At 40.8% G+C, this 17,604-nt stretch overlaps 1 protein-coding gene across 4 annotated transcripts in view; it reads right to left on the reverse strand.

The window, feature by feature from the left end:
• sdk2b (sidekick cell adhesion molecule 2b) overlaps positions 1-17,604 on the reverse strand; it is a 196,770-nt gene that overhangs the window by 55,868 nt on the left and 123,298 nt on the right. For all 4 annotated transcript variants that reach the window (XM_086017153.1, XM_086017151.1, XM_086017152.1 and 1 more), the window contains exon 2: positions 2,750-2,909. In XM_086017153.1, coding sequence (XP_085873279.1) covers positions 2,750-2,909 — 160 coding nt within the window. The remainder of the gene's footprint in view (positions 1-2,749; positions 2,910-17,604) is intronic.

Consider the following 17,604-nt stretch of genomic DNA (forward strand, 5'->3'; position numbering starts at 1 on the left):
GAGCTCAGATTTAAGTAGACAAGGTCATCTGATGAATTTATCGCTTGCTGTCCCAGTTATATTAAACATGTGCTTCGCTGTGATCACAAACATACAATTGTTAAATTGAAACAGAGCAAATGAGAATATCTGAATATATGACCAACATGCTGCTTTGCATGGAATGCAGCATATAAAGGTCCTCTAACCAACATAGGAGAGGCTGTTACTTTTATGCTAAACATCAGCTTGCTTGATATTGGTCAAAAATATAAAATTGTTAACAGTAACAGAGTGTACAAAAGTAACTTTTGCTCATTAGCGTGGTGCTTCCCACAGAATGAAGTACCTATAGTAAATGTGACCCTATGTGTGATGGCAAACATGCAATTGGTACTTGCAATTGAGTGTTCTGTTCAACACTAACCTTGACGAAATAGCCATGTGCTGATTCACATGGAATGCGGTGTACATTGTACAATGTCTCCTGACTAAGACTGCAGCTAATGTCATGCTCGCACTAAGCACAAATCACCTGTTGATCAGAAATATACAATTGTTACTTGGAACAGATGATGATAAGTGAATAAATAGCCACATGTTGGTTCACTTGGAAAGCGGCATACAAGGTCCTTAGACAAAATAAAAGGAGTTCCTTTGTCATCACAAACATACACTTGCTTACAGTTACTTGGAAGGGACCACACAAAGCGCCATACGCTGCTTCGCCATTACACTATTGTCTGTTTCTCCTTCTGGACTTGCTGCTGTGTGACTCATCTTCACAAGACAGTGCAGTAACTGTGTTGTGCGCTACTCTCTCGAGTACACTCCGACCACTTCTTCTCACACTGGCGTGTCACTCTGCTCTTATCAGTCTCTGGAGATCTGCAAGACATCATCAACTCGCCAAGGCTGGCATCCTTCTTTTTTTTCCCTTCACATATACTGTATGATCAGCACTGTGTTTGTGTGACTGTGTGCAGCACAAACACACATACAAACACAAACATGCAGCGTATACACACACACACACACACACACACAACCTAGTGTGATAAGGCCGTGTTGGCTGCATGATAACAATCTTCCAGTTACGGTTAAAGACGCTTTATCTGCCAACCCCTACCACTTCACACACACACACACGCGCACCCGTACACGCACACACAAACAGAGAAAAGACATACACACATTTAGCATGCCGTGTAAGAGAATGATAGAGGTGTCAGGAGGGCAGAGCAAAGAAGGAAAAGAGCAAGGCGGGCAACAGCAGAAGCGACAATAGCTCTTATTGCGGTGTCTATAATAGAAGTAACATACTGTAATGAGCAGATTAATAACCTTTTTAAGCTTCATCATTGAAAATATGTTACAGTGCAAAAAATGTGATTCAAAGCAAGCTCAATGGCGTTATCTTGTGTGAACTGTTACTGTGATGCATGGCAGTGCACTAAAGTCATAAAGGTTTGCAGACATACTCAAACAACACTTATATGGCTGGAAGCATGGCTTGTTAAGACTTTTTTTGGGGGTCTACTCATGATAGACAAACCCACCAAATTTTATTTTGCTAAGTCATGGCCTATTATGTACTGTCACATGTTGGTGTGTATTCACGCCATTTTACTCTGACCGCCTAGGTTTCTCAGCTGCACCATGATTGCCCCGGCTAATTTTTGGACGGTTTCAAAAATTGGTCTGGCATCCAAGGCAATCACGGCTTGTCATATTTGCCCATAACCCTCTCCCTGTTTTGTCTCATGTCCATCACTTATTTGTTCACAGTGGCATTAATTGTGATTGTCGTGAGCACTGGGAAAATTCTGTAAAACTTGCAGTAGAGATTTGAGTCATCAAACGTTGCCGCCGTGCTCCACCCCCACATGCAATGACAAAAAAGCCAGTTTTTCCACTTTCATTTTATTTGGATGGAATCGCATCACCAAAGCTGTCACTTGTCAGGAACCCCCCCCAAAAAATTATGTTTGGTAATCCATAAACACTACATCGTTAAAGAGGGTTAAGAAAAAAAAAAAAAACAGACCCACGTGGGGACTGACCAATAATACAGATTTGTATCAGAATAAGAAGGTAGAAAACAGCGGGTTTAGGCCCGATGCCAGAAATGTGTTTTTCAAATTTTGAAGCAACTGGACAAAATCTAGGACAAGTTTGTCTTGTATTGATCCTAAAACGCCTGTTTCAAACCACAATACAATAGACATACAATACCTTTGAATATCTTTTGGGTGGATCTTTTATTTCACATTGGACACTTAGTTAAGTCAAGTCCAGGTTCCCTCCTGCCTGGGGCCCCAGAGGGACTAAAAACCCCCCTGGCCGTGCGGTATATTGAGGGAACTATATCAAGTTAACCCATACTCACAACACATTCAAACAGCACGAAAAAATGGTAAACTCCCCAATGCAGGTCACTATATTGTGGCAAGGGGGTAATTCCTAACAGCCTGAGATTCAGTTAAATGTGCATATTTAAACTCAGTATGGACGAGCAATGAGGATTGCAAATAAGTGACTATAGAAGCACCCCTGGAAATGTCATTAAAATAATCACTTGAAAACAAAATGGCAGAGTTTCCATGTCTTTTCAGGTTTCTAAAGACTTTTCGGAGTTTACTCATGATACACACACGCCAACCAAATTTTATTTTGCTAAGTGAAACTAGCCTTCACTGATCTGTAACCCGTCTATTCTAATGCAACCCGTCTTTTCTAAATGAACCAACAACCTATCTTAATTGCTCACCTGTACTCCAGAGAGAAGCGGGTCAACTCTGTGCTGTTGTGGATCCACTTGAACTCCAGAGGCCAGCTGCCCTCGGCCATGCAGGTTAGCACCAGCCGGTTGCGCTCCAAATGCAGCTGACTGCGCACCGGCTCCGTTTTGAAGTACGGAGGCACATCGTCTGTGATGAAGAAGAAAGAAAGCTAGACTCATTAGTGTGTCAAATCGACACAAAATCTGGCTTATCATTGAAGTATGTGCAAAAATACATTAAGAAAACACACGTCAAACTCAAAGGCCAGCGGGTCGTCATTTTATGATGCCTGCAAAAGGTTGCCACAATGTTTCCTTGCCTAGTGTTCAAACTCGCTATATAGAAAAGAAGCTAACGCAGGGGCAATTATGTGATATGGGTGAGTATTGTGGTGAGGTCGAGTCATACAGGAAATGGTCGGAATACTTTAGCTTGAGGAAGAGGCACTTGATTTAAGCAACAGGCACAAATGAGCTTTCAACAAAGTGGAAACGGACAGGCAGAATATCATCGCTATCCTGTGAAAAACAAATGTCCGATTTGAAAAAAGTTACTTTGTGTATGAAATGTCATTAAATCTGCCCCTGTTTACATAAAATATAAGCAGTTTGTTTTAAATTTTCCTCCCCTACAAAAGTGTACAAGGTAGACTAGGCAGGTGGACAAAATGTAAATGCAAAGAATCAGGGTTTGCATTATAGGGTGTGAGCACATCTTGGCGTCAAAGTTCAATGATTTACTATGAAACAAGAAGAGATTATAAGCACCTGCCACCTGTGCAATCATTACAGGATTCAAAAAGATTACATATGCTGTTAAAATGCACAGGAAGAGGGACATTTTGTCTTGAAGGTGTCATTTTTCAGAGATTTGACATTTGTGGGCGATTTAGAAAATTTTCAGGGGGATTGAACCATCACCACGGAAATTGAATCTGGTATATTAGACAAATGGATGATTCTTAATTGTGAAAGTTGTGATTTCTCTCATAGGATGTGGGCGGATCTTGGGCGGTAAAGTTCGATGATTAACCGTGAAAGATGAAACACACCCAAGGGTGTTAGAAAATGTTAGTGACCGCCAACACTAATTCATCAAATTCAGTCAAAACCTGGCACAGCTGTTCATCATTGCGGGACAAATGGAAATCAATGACTGAAATGCAGGTAGTCTGACATTTTGGTTTTATGTGTAGCTATTTGTGGAGTTTGTCCATTTTTAATCAAGGCTTACTGGGGAATTCACTTTAATGCCATCAATATTAAACCGCCTATACTATACAAGTGGGTGGCAAAAGATTCACCATGAAACACGAAATTCAACTAAAATGCTCAGTTGAAGAGAGACTCCCATCCCGATGAGATCCATACATCACCTTCCATAATCGTCACTGTGAGTGGGGACATGAAATTATGAAGTGAACCTTCTTTTCATTGGGGATTTATTGGCTCTAGATAATGTGAAATTGTCAAGCATGTGAGTAAAGATTAGGCTTCGACTCTCAAACTGAAATTATTATCTTTGTGAAGGCTACAGTATTGAATCTCAGCTCATGCGACTTGCGATGTTGGAGGGAAGACATAAAAAAAAAAACAAAAAAAAAAAACTGCCGTGTCGGGTGATTACGGCAGTCATGTAAACAAGCTCCAGATGGGAAGCGCCATGTGAAAGTGTCCCGACTGGATCCAGCTGATCCCCAAGAAGTCGTCTTGTTTGTGTTGGGTCCACTGTGCTTTGGAAATGAAGGGATGAGGCACAAAATATGCTGTACAGTGTCCAAGATCGTAGCGGAAGCAACACACACTTTTTTTCTTTTGTCCCCCCCCCCCCACACACACATCTCAATCAAGGAGTTGCCCGCACTGTCAAGCTCCCCGGAGATGCTCATATCTCAGCACTGATGAACGACGCCAACACCGCAGAGAGCTCACTTGATGATCATTGTAAATATAGAAGCCATTAATTGGATGGCTGCATGATATAATTATCAAATTGACTGATAATCAAGCGGCGAAATTAAACTGTCAGGATGATCTATTGTGCTTATATTTTGCTCCGGCACTTTGGTGTGACAGGCTCGGAGGAGGAGGGGGAACGACAGAAGCCGAGACGGCGCTGTAAGCGAGTTGGAAAAAAAAAAGAAATAACAGTAAAGAGAACATAAGCGAGGGAGAGCAATCATTTACATCTTTTTACTTCAATTTAAAATCAATGTGTCAAAGTGAGAAGTGTATTTATTAACGTCGCAGTGTGGCGAGGCACGGCTGTGTATTATGACTTATTATTGTGATGATATATAGTCAACAGTACAAAGGGGCTCACATAATAGAGCTTATACATTATAAACACTTTTTTCGCACTGAATAATTCATCATGCAGTGAACAGTACTTGTTTGTGTCTACATGGTTTTCCTTAGTTTAATGGGGCTCATGTTTTTAAGTAAATCAAATGTACAAAAACATAAATTATATTTTTTCAACATGTATTTGTTACTTTAATTGTTTCACATATCTAATCAGATTTTAAATGTAAATAGTTCTTACTTTTTAAAAGAACATTTTCTTAATCATTAATTATCAAGTTACCATGCCGGGTTTTCACATGGTTTTTCTTTAGAGTGCTCAATTTTTTGAGCAATAAATGTAGCTGCATTATGTATAATTATTTCATTTTATATTGTATTATTTGCCATATATATTTTTTTAAATTACATTAAAATATTTTTCAAAGATGTTTAAATATTTTTACACTCATTTTATAACATAGCCTGTATATAATTTGTGAGTAAACACTCCATGGCTAAATGCTTTACCCCAAACGATTTGATTAATAAAAACATATCTAATGTTCCTGAAATGTTATCAACAACAAAATATTGTTTTAGTTTCATACTTTTTCATACATATTTTTTGCATCCCAATTTTGCAGAAAAAAATGATATACAATTACCAGCCACATTTAAAATGATGGGGAGAAATTGTATTGAACAAACACACGGAATCCAATATGCAGTATTCTGACTAACACTAAACATGCGCCACTGTATGATCACAAACATACAATTGTTTACAAATAGCACAACGATGACCTTGGATAATGAGCCACATATTCCATCAAGACATTATCTGAATGCATGCAGCAGCCTATTCTGGTTAATTCCCTTTACAAATTTGCACAGTTTGAATTCGTGATCATGAAACTCTAAGTTGCAAACAGGTTTATAATATATACAATTTTGAGACGAAGGATTAAACAGTCTAAGATAAACACTGAGGCACAGAGAAGTGAAGGCATGTGTTGCCCTTCAACAGTGCATGACACATCTCAATAAGTCAACAATAAATATTCATAACCAGCATGCATATTCACTCGCCGACACTTCACTTCAGGTCGGACTAGTGGCGAGTGGATACATATTTATAATGATCTGGGAAAAGGGGAAACAATGCACAAGAGCGAGTGCGGGGACGCAAGGGAAGGCGTCACCCTCCAACAGACGCCCGCCAGGCTGCAAGGAAGTCGAGAGGCCAACGACATCATTGATCACTGATGACTATCTGCACTGGTCATTCTCATTAGGAAGTCCATTATAAGTGATACACTGTAAGGACGACTACTTAAGAGCTGCAGGGTGTAGTGACGTGTGAATGCATATGGTACTGTGCATTGGAGGGGAAGCATTTAACTGTATTGTGACCAAAGGTATTTTGGGGGATAAAGTGAACTCCCGCTATATCGGGGTTCATTTTTCATATCCCTATTATATCACAAACTTGATGGGTCTTTACAAACAAGCAAGTCCAAATTATACTTACTTAAAATTAGCACCATGTTGTGCTGCAAAATGCTGGCTCTACTAGATGCACATGCAGCATAATTACGAGCAAGAAGTTGAGGCAGAGAAGGTCACCTACTAAGCTGCAGTATTAGTTATTCCCACAAAGCAGAGCAAACGTATATGCCATTGACTTTAGCTGTATGCTCTCTTTGTATGTGTTGCTGCGACGTGCGAGTCAAAGTAAGAGATGTTTAAATGTTTAGAATTAGGCAGCAGAAGTGACGGTTTTATACATGGTACTGGCAGACATGGCAACGTGTGTCATGGCAGCAGAACTGGAGAAGGCAGAGGGCATTGTGGCAAGGGATGTGCCGCTGGAGAACTTGGTGCTAACGGACATGGTGTTGCCAGTGGATGTGGGGGGTTAGTGTGGTGGCGGATGGCTCCTTAGAAGAAATGGTTCTGGCGTATATGGTACTGGCAGACGTAAAGGGGGACATGGCGGCGTGCGTTGTGGCACTAGACTTGATGCGATGATGGATACGACGTCATGGCACACAGTAGCACTGACAGATGTGCCGTTAGTGGACATGGAAGGGGGGATGCGGAGGTAGCAGACATGGCGGAATTTAGCTAATGTGGCGGAGGTGGCGATGAACATGCAAAGGATGTAGCAGCAGATATGGCACTGATGCGGCAGGTGTGGCAGTGAATGGAGCTGTGAGAGACAAGGCAACGGCTGAGGAGGCACCGGCAGATGTAGCGATTCAATGGCTGGGGATGTCTATCTAGTGGACATAGTTGCGTGGTTGGACGTCCCGGTGGTGATCAAGGTGGTGGTGGATGCGACGTGGATATGGCGGCAGAAATTGTGGCAGGCCATGTGGCAATAGTGGATGTGGCGGTTGATGTGGAGGCAGCGGATGTGTCACTGGCAGACACGACGGAGGCAGATGTGACGCGGGTGGATTTGGTGTTGGAGCATCAGATGCAGGGGCCACAAATGTATTAGTGGCTGTCGCACGGGAATTTTGGAAGCAGGTCTGGCACCTGAGGACTTGGCGACAGGCCTTGAGGCAACAGACGAGCCACAGGCGGACATGGCAGCGGATGTAGCATATGTGGTGGGGGCGTTGTGGCAACTGACGTGGCGCTAGCCTCACATCTCATTTGATTAACAGGTTTAGGTTGCTGAGTGTATAATTAATGCACATTTTGCTGTAGTCACAGTCACAACACTTGAAGGTAGAATGAGGACACCTGAGCTGCCAGTCGAGGTGACGGCCCCCAAAGAAAGAGCCCCGACTCAATGGCGGGACTCAACGCGCCTACGTCCAATGTGAGACTGTTCGCCAGCTTCCTATGCAGTGGCAACAAGGAATTAGTGTCTAATGAGGCTGCTCGTTTGCATAAAGGGCGTCGCTCGAGCCAGAGGATACTCGCGGGGGCAACTGTGTGTGTGTGTGTGTGTGTGTGTGTGTGTGTGAGGGGGTGAGCGTGTGCATGCGTGTGTGGCCTAAGTCAATTAAAGCTCATTATTGAGAACAGCGGCAGGTACAAATGTTTGCCCTCTGGTGAGAATTCATCAAGAATTAATTCATCAATAATTCATTTATGAAAATAATGAGTCTATTTGTACAACTTTTCTCCAAACTGACTGTAAAAGGGTGGCCCAACTTGGAAGCAGTCGTTATGCTAAAATAAAGCCAGGCAGCCACCTGTCTACAGAGGTTGCCAACCGACTGTGAGGATGCTAACATTTTGATCAGTTTTAGAGTAAGCGTGACCACCCACCCGCCCCAGGCTGCTGCTGAAAAATGAATGCATTGTCCGGGAGCGACAGGCCCTGGGAGGACCACCGATCGCCTTTGGGGAACTGCAGGAAAGCCGCCGTTTATGCGCGTGGTGACGCGTAAAAAGCTAACAGCCGAGAAAGGCACATTTTGCTGTTTGAAAAGGCTGTCACGTAAGGCACGCTCTGCAACTAAATGCTAAAAATGTTTTGCGTACACCTTAACCCATCTGCCTCGCCATCTTTTTAATGTATGTTTGCTCTTCTTTAAATAAAAGGAAAAAAAGAAAACTAAAAATCTATCCAGAGGCCATCTTACCTACAGGTGAGGGCAAAAGTATAGAAAAAAAAGCAGAAGTCATGCATAAATGATGACAACAAACTGGTAGCAAGCCGCCATGTGAAATGATTGGCCTCCAGTCAGAACACATCAACAACAAACGCACGGACAAACTAAAAGTTTTATGCTACGAAATGTGTACACAAACACGCACACAATGCCACTAGTTGGCAGGAAAAAAATTCTCAGGCAGATTGTTGAGCATTTTACATCATGTTCTATCGTCAGCTACTAGTTCAAAATAAGAATCGATGAAATACCAAATGCTAGCAGGTTTGTGGCTTCAATTCCTCAATTCCTGAGAAGTATTAAACCCGGTTGCACTGTATACAGTATCTGTATTTGATTTGTGGATGGTTGTTTATAAAATGTCTTAAAAATAATACATTTTGCGGATTTTTTTTACTACAGATTACTTGCTGTTGATGTTTTTTTAATCATGCACACAAGAAACACTTTTAAAAACTAAAACTAATACTTAAACTAATAAAAATGTATCTAAAATGAAGCATTAAAATAATAACAACTAACAAACAATGCAATGAAAACTGATTAAAACTACCTAAAGAGAAATCTCAAACCATAATAAAGACTAACTATAGTAAAATTCAAAACATTTATAACCGTGTCTGCAAAGAATGAGGGCTAATGCATTTCGTTGCTTGTCAGCATGGCAGTTTCCATGCTTTTACTGATGTTTGGCTCGTCCCACAGAGACGCTCACGTTGAGGCCAGTTCATGATGCACATGCCAGCCCGCTACACCCGCACGCGCGCGCACACACACTGTATACATCTAACACACAGGCGGCCAAATCGCCACACGCATGCTGTGGGCTCTGCTCCAGCGATGTTTTCTGCCATTCCCAGGAGACTCGTAGCCTGGCAGCTAATCACTAGCTTTGTCCAAATCTTTTGACCTCACACGTTATAAATTCAGTAGCTGGTAGCCTTAATCTGTACACAGCACACTGCAAGTGCAACAGACATGAGCATTTTCTTCACAAAGAGCGAAATGTAGTTATGCCAAATGTTTGCGTTTTTCTATTAACCTTTTGAGGTAGTAGCCTACCTCACGAGGGCAGGATGAAAAAAACATGATCAATCTGCTTTTGCTCTTTCTGTTGCTATCTCTGTTGGCAGATTAACTGCTAACATTTAAGAAGTCTGTAAACAATTTCTGTGTTCACACCTTGTTACATGTGAGCATATATACTGCTTATGTGTTATCATTTAATCAGTTCTCAGTTGAAAGAGAACTTGGTAACAAGGCATAAAAATCCTTATCACTCTACCTTGTCGCTTTTTGAAGTTAGATTGCGACTTTGCTATTTTTTTAATATGCCAACTGTTGGTATGGTTGCATGGTAGCATTTGATCAATTCTCATTAGAAATAGTACCTGATTACAGGGCAAAAAAACTAATTACTTCTTGATGAAACAGATGGAGACTGTAATTACTAGTTTATTTGTATGTAGAAACTGAATGTATAAAATGGGGTTGGTACTTGTATTTATACTTGTATATTTTGCTGCTAAGGTTGGGTGGTGACGTTAGAACAAAATAAGTAAAAAAGAATGTGAACTGCACATAACTGGCTTCAAAATGTAAAAAAAAAATATTGGGTGATATTTCAGGGCTGCCAGGGACATTCAACCAAAGTAACTCAAACATTAAAAAAAATAACGCTGAAGGGAGATGCATAAATCTGCGAGGTAACCTTTAGCAACGATAAGGTACACTCACCTTTTTCCTTGCACTCAGACATGCATGCATGTAAACATTAACACACTGAGCTCGACAGCCAAGGATATAAAAGAGACGGTGAGAAGCGAAATAAAATAAAAGTGATTGTATAGCAAAGTGAAGCAATCAATGCTCCATTCATTTCACCCTAATTGTCCTCTGTTTTTCTTTTTCTTATATGATTCAGTGTTCAAGCTCATTTAATTTCCCAAACGACCCATAAAGGCGGGCAAAAAAAATAAATAGTAAAAAACTTCCTCAGAAGATGGAGTGTCGAGCACAGCGTATTGAGCATAATAAGCTGCTGCTTTTCCCCCTGAATTCATGCATTGTGGAACACAATGAAGCCTGTGAGTGCTGGATCAACAACAAATCTTCCAATAAAACCATCACAATGACAACTTCAGAATACTACACAAACGCACGCATGCACACATGCACAAACGCACAACATACACACAAGCTGCAAGATAACAAGGACATCAAAACAATGAAGCATTTTTAAAAGTTCCATTTTCTAGTCCACAAAAAAATTGAAACAAAACAACAAACTTTGTTTCAATGAGCTCGTCTTTGAAGGGCTCCAGAGAATGGCTACAATGGCCATTTCTAAGCACGGCAGCAGACTTCCTACATTTTCAAATGTATATTCCTGACTCAGGCGGACCGGTCACGACTTCCTGTCCAAAGCCTTTTGTCCACATTGGCACAACGTCATCCAAAATCAACAGGGGACCTCCAAAAAGTCCTTTGCTCCGAATAAGGAGGTACTCTCATCTCGCCTTTTCGACTTTTCAGCAGACAGGTCATGACTTCAGTTGTATTTTTTTGTTGTTGTTGTTGTCAGCACATCTTGGATCCAAAATCGCACAAACAAAGCTCTGAGTCTGGAAATTAAACAGTTGGAAGTAAGTAAAAATTGTGTCTGGCAGAGTGTTGACAATCTGGATAAGCTTCAAATAAGTAGGATTCTTGTTCTGATAAGCACGGTATATTTTTCAGTTGGGTAAACAACAGTCCATGTAGTTGCAATCCTGACAAATAATCCCCCAAGCTAACGAGCGTTGATATGCAACACGGCAGCGGAGCAATACTGTTGATTATTCCTCCATCAGAGCTCATTTTAAGCCAAAAACAAGCATTTAAGTCGTAATAAGGAGATAATTAGCAGTGGGGTTGTTTCATCATCATGCCCAGATGCAACACAAACAAGCCGCAATCATTCGAATTCCATCATTGGGATTCCATTAAGACTGTCAGAGATAGCTTGTGCCATCTCGGAGTCTTCGTTTGAGTTGAAAAGTGAAGAAAAGCCAAAGATAAAACAATTGCAAACTAAGTAAACACCCTTAGCCTTTTTCAAATCTGATGAAAAGCTAGTGAGTGGGATACTGATTGGCTGCAAAAGAGGAATTTGGAAAATACTTGATGTTGCAAATTAGCGCGGATAATTAATGTAGGTCAATAAGTGAAGTATACAAGAGAACAAAGTTAGCATCTGTGCTAACGTTTCACAGCAGAACACAGACAACAGCCGCATAGTGTTATGTAGGTATTTTTTAAAAAATATATTTATAAACTTAGTGCTGTTATTAGCCATTATCATTCTTGTCCTCCACTTTTTAGAGTGACAAAATTGAATGAAATTAACAGTACTACAAAGCAGACAAAGAAGCGGAACCCAATCGAAGACCAGTCAAGTTGGATTCAACTTTAAACGGGAGGCTCAATAAAAACACTTTCCCAGCATTGATGAAGTGTTTTCACTTCTCAGTGTTAAAATTGGACCCGCACGGGGAGTCTATTTTCATAAATGCGTAAATGTCTCACTTCATTCAGTTGATTTCTAGTGGTTACGTTGTAGTTGTACACGCAGCATGCAATCTTAGCATGGCGGCATGAATCTCAAGGCTCTCTCTGCTACAATCAGCAGGCCCCCTCCCCTCCATTGTAGATGAATCTTGGCTGCATCCCCTCTATAGCCCAACTAATGAAGGACGCGTCTAAAAAACGATGGATGGGAGTGTGCTTGCCGCTCGGAAAGCTAATTAGTTGGCTCTTACCTTCTCCGATAGCAAGCCTGGCACCCCAAAAATCAATAAAAAAAAAAAGAAAAAAAAACTGCTGCGAAACACACATGGAGTCTGACATTTTGTTCGGAAGGTGTCGTTTTTACAGGATTTAACTTGCTTTTATCGGTTCATTTGAGTTTGTCGGGACAATTTAGGAAAAAACACAACACCAAAAATTGTAGCTGGTTCTGTAGTTCAACAAACGCAAAGTAGCTATTTTACAAAACCAGTCATATCTGCAAATTTAGAGATTTGATCGGCAGGATTTGCAATATTTCCAACCAAGCTATCTTTAAAAAAAAGTGACAATTTTAATTGAACTAAAGAAACAGACATACTATTCAGCAGCTGAAGAGATTTTTACCTCACATAAAATTGGCAGACATGTCAATCATGAATTGACCCACAAAAACGTCTCAAAGACACAGGAAGTGAATTTTAAATGGCCATTTTTTTGGCCAGGGTCCTTCAAAATCGCATCTGCAAGCTCCCGTTTTGTTTGTGCTTGTTCAACACTGGGATTGCAGAGTAAGTCATGATACAATATCGCAGTACTTGGCAAACAATACCAATACTATCACATACTGTATACGCAGCAATATATTGGAGGAAAAAAACCCCATCTACGATAAATGTAATTGGGGAAAAAAGGAACGTACAATACATCACTCCATGTTATCAAGCATGCATTATTTATTATTTATTGCCAACAAGAGTTAAGGTCTTCTAGCATGAGAAGAGTAAGTTTAAATAAAAAGTCATTGCAGGCTCACAGACTGACTGGAGTCTTTGGGTAAATAGCTGTATTATTTGGTGTTCGTGCCTGAGCACACTGGGCCCGCATAACAAGGACACGCACAAAAGGGAATGAATGGGAAGCGGAACAAAGAAGAAGCACGTTAGATTGTAAATACTAATCAATTCTACAATAAGTAAGTGAGGTCACAGGGGAAGGACAAGTACTCGCTCATTGTGTGACTGTTAAAGGTAAAAAAAGACCAACAATTAGGTAAACACATATATTAAGTGATTTTTTTTAAATTTTGTAAATCCAATTTACATTGGGCTTCAAACCACAACAAAAAACAAACAAACTGTAAACATAATCCACTAATCTAACACAGCTGCCACTAGACAATGACTTCTGTGATTGTAAATGTTAACTATGCAGTACATCTTGCCTTTGGAGTTCTTTATTGAAATTGAAAACAGTAGTCTCTAAACTAACAGAGTTATCTTACACACTACTCTTTCATTGCAATAAGTTGAAAAGCCATTTTTCTAGTTGCAGTGGATTGATAATACGTGCAATGCACATTTTACATCTGAAGTGCAAGATTGGTATCTTATATGGCGATTGTTTTGTACGTATGGCTCCAATCATATGTAAACAATTGTAGGTTTGTGCTCATGAGGTGGCTGAATATTTAGTAGTACTTTGCTTGTTTGTTAGTGCAATGCACATCTTGCCTTTGAGGTTTGAACTACGTGATTTAAATGGGGATTATTTTGTACGCCTTCCTCAAAGTAAACAATTGTATATTTGTCATCATGAAGCTGGGTGTTTGTGACCACAAAGTAGCTCAATGTTTAGCAGTAATTCATTTGTTGATTTTGTAAGTGGGATGAACATCTTGCCTTTGAGCTTTTAAGCTAAGATAAGCGGCTGAAACAAAGATTGCATGTGAACTCTGTGCCTCCAAGTAAACAATTGTATGTTCGTCATCATGAGGCTGGGTGTTTAGAGCATCTGCTCTGTACAACCTCTCCTTCACATAAGGACATTTTTTTGGAGGGGAGGAGGGGGACTTTTTGACACATGGTGCAGATGTTCCCAATGAAGTGTCCTGCAAGAATATGTGGCAGCCGTCAGGATGGGTGTCAGCTCATTTTCCCTCGCTCAGAATCTCCCGTCCTTTGTTTGCCACCTCCTTGAATGACAGCCGCATCGGCAATGACAGCCCGCTGCTACCCGCCACCTGCAAGGCGGCCACTGTACGATCAACCAAAGCCCCCCAACCCCACCCCACCCCAGTCCGACTAAAAATGGACACTCCTGGCTCCCTCTGAGCCACGACTGCCAAGTACTCCCTTCCATCACTTCACAGATTTTTTTTCCCTTTTCATTTGATTCATATAAGGCACTATGTATTCCATCACGCTGCATATTTTGTCGCAGAAGCCCTGAAGGAAGCCTGCCAATCAGCCGGCACAACTTGATTGAAATTGCTGCGTGGCCGTCATAGATATGACTTATTTAATGAGGCCACTGAGAGGACGGCGAGTAGAACAAGAAAAAGAAAAACAAGATGCCACAGTATTTTTATAGCACAGGCATAAATGACAAGAAAATGATTTCTGCCCCTTTTTTCCTCCCCGCCTTTGTCCGCACTCCAAAGCTTGAGATGAGATAATGACGCGTGGCATATGTGCATATGCACTGTAGACACAATGTTGAATATGGCAGGTTTGAGGTGTATGAGCATCAAACACACTGTAAAATGTAATAAGTTCACTTTACTTAAAAAAAAGTCAGGAAACTGATTGTGTGTGCTGAACAAAAAAGCGAAATGATTAAAATTTCATTTTCCATTTAATATGTTGTCTGTCTTTGTTTCATTAGCTCATCAGGTGAAGTTCAGCTTACTTGAACAAATCAAGGGTTTCCTGAAATTTGTCTAGTAATGTGAATGATTGAACTTGTAACTTGGGGGCGGCATGGCTCAATGGTAGAGTGGTCGTTTCCCAACCTGGAGGTTTTGAGTTTGATACTCCAATTGTGACCATATTGGAGTATCCTTGAGCAAGATACTGAACCCCCAGTTGCTCCTGATGCTGCGTCATCAGTAGGTAGATGAGGTACAGTGTGAAGCACTTTGAGTACCAAAGGTAGAAAAAGCGAAAAAGTGACAGTCCATTTGTAAGGCAAACTAAATTGTACAAGTGCATCTTAAATAACATAACTTACAAGTTTAAGTAGGCAAAATTGACATTTTAAATGCTAAGCAATGTAATTATGGTGCATTAGAGGTGTATACAGACAAACACTTTGTAAATATGGTGAAAAAAACCCAACTATGTTTGAGGGGAAAAGAACATTAAAAATGGATGAATATCTCAAGTATTATACGTAAAAGAGGTAAGAATGATGTAAAAATACATCAAATATAATGCAAATCGGTTCATTGGGAGGTGTATAGACATTCAAAATGACATTATGTACAGAATTTGTCCCTCACACCTGCAGTGTAAATCCATTGGCCCGAGTTTGAGTGTCTTTATTGTCGTCGCTCAAGGTCAGCTCTGTCCGTCACCACGTCACTGGCGGCGATAGGTGAGCCGCGGGTGATTGACAGGCCAATCGGGCTGTTTTTGTGTACGACACACGTGCCCTGAATGGTCTCACTGTTTACAACACGGCCTGTACATTCCCACAACGGGTTTGACAGTGATACTTTGTCTGTTTTTGTGTAAGGATCACTCGTTCATAATGCCACAAAAACTTGTTTCTGAATGCTAATCATTCATATGACTAGATCATGGAGTATTACAACATTGTTATCATGTTATTTTTGCTTTTGTGACATGTTTAAAACTAGTTTGTTATCCACAGCGTGTCTTCCGTCATACTAGACGAGCCGTTTGGATCCAGTCAGTGACCTAAAAGTACCCAACCAAGTGTTCACATCACAAGGGCAGTCCACCACTTTTCGGCGACTGACATGACTGCTTGTTGACTATTCATGAACCTTTGCCAGGTGGACTTTTCATATTGGGGGCTAATGACATACCACATATATATTTTGTGGTTAAGAATGATTGCCGATGTGAATTTCCTGTCTCATGCCTATAACGGGGAAAAAAAAGTTGACTAAGACCATATGAAATTTTAGGAACTACGCAATCATGAAAGGGAAAACTTCAAATGCTGTCCTTCCAGGATGATAAGTATGACCTCTCTTTGACCTTACGATGAGTAGGCGAGGTGATAGCTTGGGTGAAGAAAAGTGTTCATTTGAACAAACTATTAGTGACATGCAGTAAACCTTAGCAAATGCAAGATTTTGCTACACAAACCATGTCTCTGTGTCAAAATTGCAAAGTAAATTAGTGGGCTGTATTCCCAGGTGTCTTAGGAGAAACATTGCTTTGCTCTTCCTGGTATCTTAATCTTTATTGTAAAAAAGAAGTCCACAGAATCTAACGTGTTCTCTATTTGAGCTCCAGTGCTCTGGAATGCCCTACCTGTGGAAACGATAGCCGCTACGTTATGAGAAATATTCAAATTTCAAGACAAGATCTGAGGTGGGCCATCATCTCGGAGGCGTTGCTATGGAAAATTCTGCATTGACCGACTGGGCCAGGTGGTGGGGAGGACCCACTTCTTCAAAGATGTCTTCCTTTAATGCTTTAAATTGACTCTCACACTCTTCTAGATAATAATGTGTCAAATGTTACCCACTGGGTATCCATTGAAGTCTGGTCATCCTGGAAGGGGATTCCCCCCATCCGTGGTCCCTTCTCAAGGTATTTTCTCCAAGTGTGGTTTCTGAGTTTTTGCTTGTCCTTTTGGGTGTTTAGATCAGGGGATGTTGTTAATATTTGTCAATAGTGAGCTTGTAAAGCCCTTTGAGACTCTTTTATGATTAAGGGTGATATAAATACATTTGACTTTAATTTGAATTGACTTAATGAGGGAGGACTTGTACAGAAGATTGCTTGTTTTGAGACCTTCCTTTGAAACCTTAACCCTGTCTTAAAACCCTTACCTATAACTAACACACTAAACCCTACTTTAAAACCTTGCACCTGGTAAAAAATAAATTAGTTTAACACCCAAGCCAAGGATCAACCTAGATCAGGACCAATCAAGCAAATGCTGATCTGGTGTCCAGATCTAACATCAAAGACGAAACCAAGTCTTTGCGACCAAAAACTCTTCCCAGCAAGAATTCTGATTCTGACAAGCCAATCAGGCTCAAACCAGACCAGGAACAATTAAACAAAGACTCTCCTGTCGGCATAGGGTTCCACTTTCACAATATGGCTCAGAGTCCCCGGATGCAATCTCTCGGAAAACGAGCACGGCCATTGTACGAGAAAGGGTACAATG

The sequence above is a fragment of the Filicampus tigris genome, chromosome 19 (genome assembly GCF_054856515.1).
Source record: "Filicampus tigris isolate MCC_2025a chromosome 19, RoL_Ftig_1.0, whole genome shotgun sequence".
Classification (NCBI taxonomy): domain Eukaryota; kingdom Metazoa; phylum Chordata; class Actinopteri; order Syngnathiformes; family Syngnathidae; genus Filicampus; species Filicampus tigris.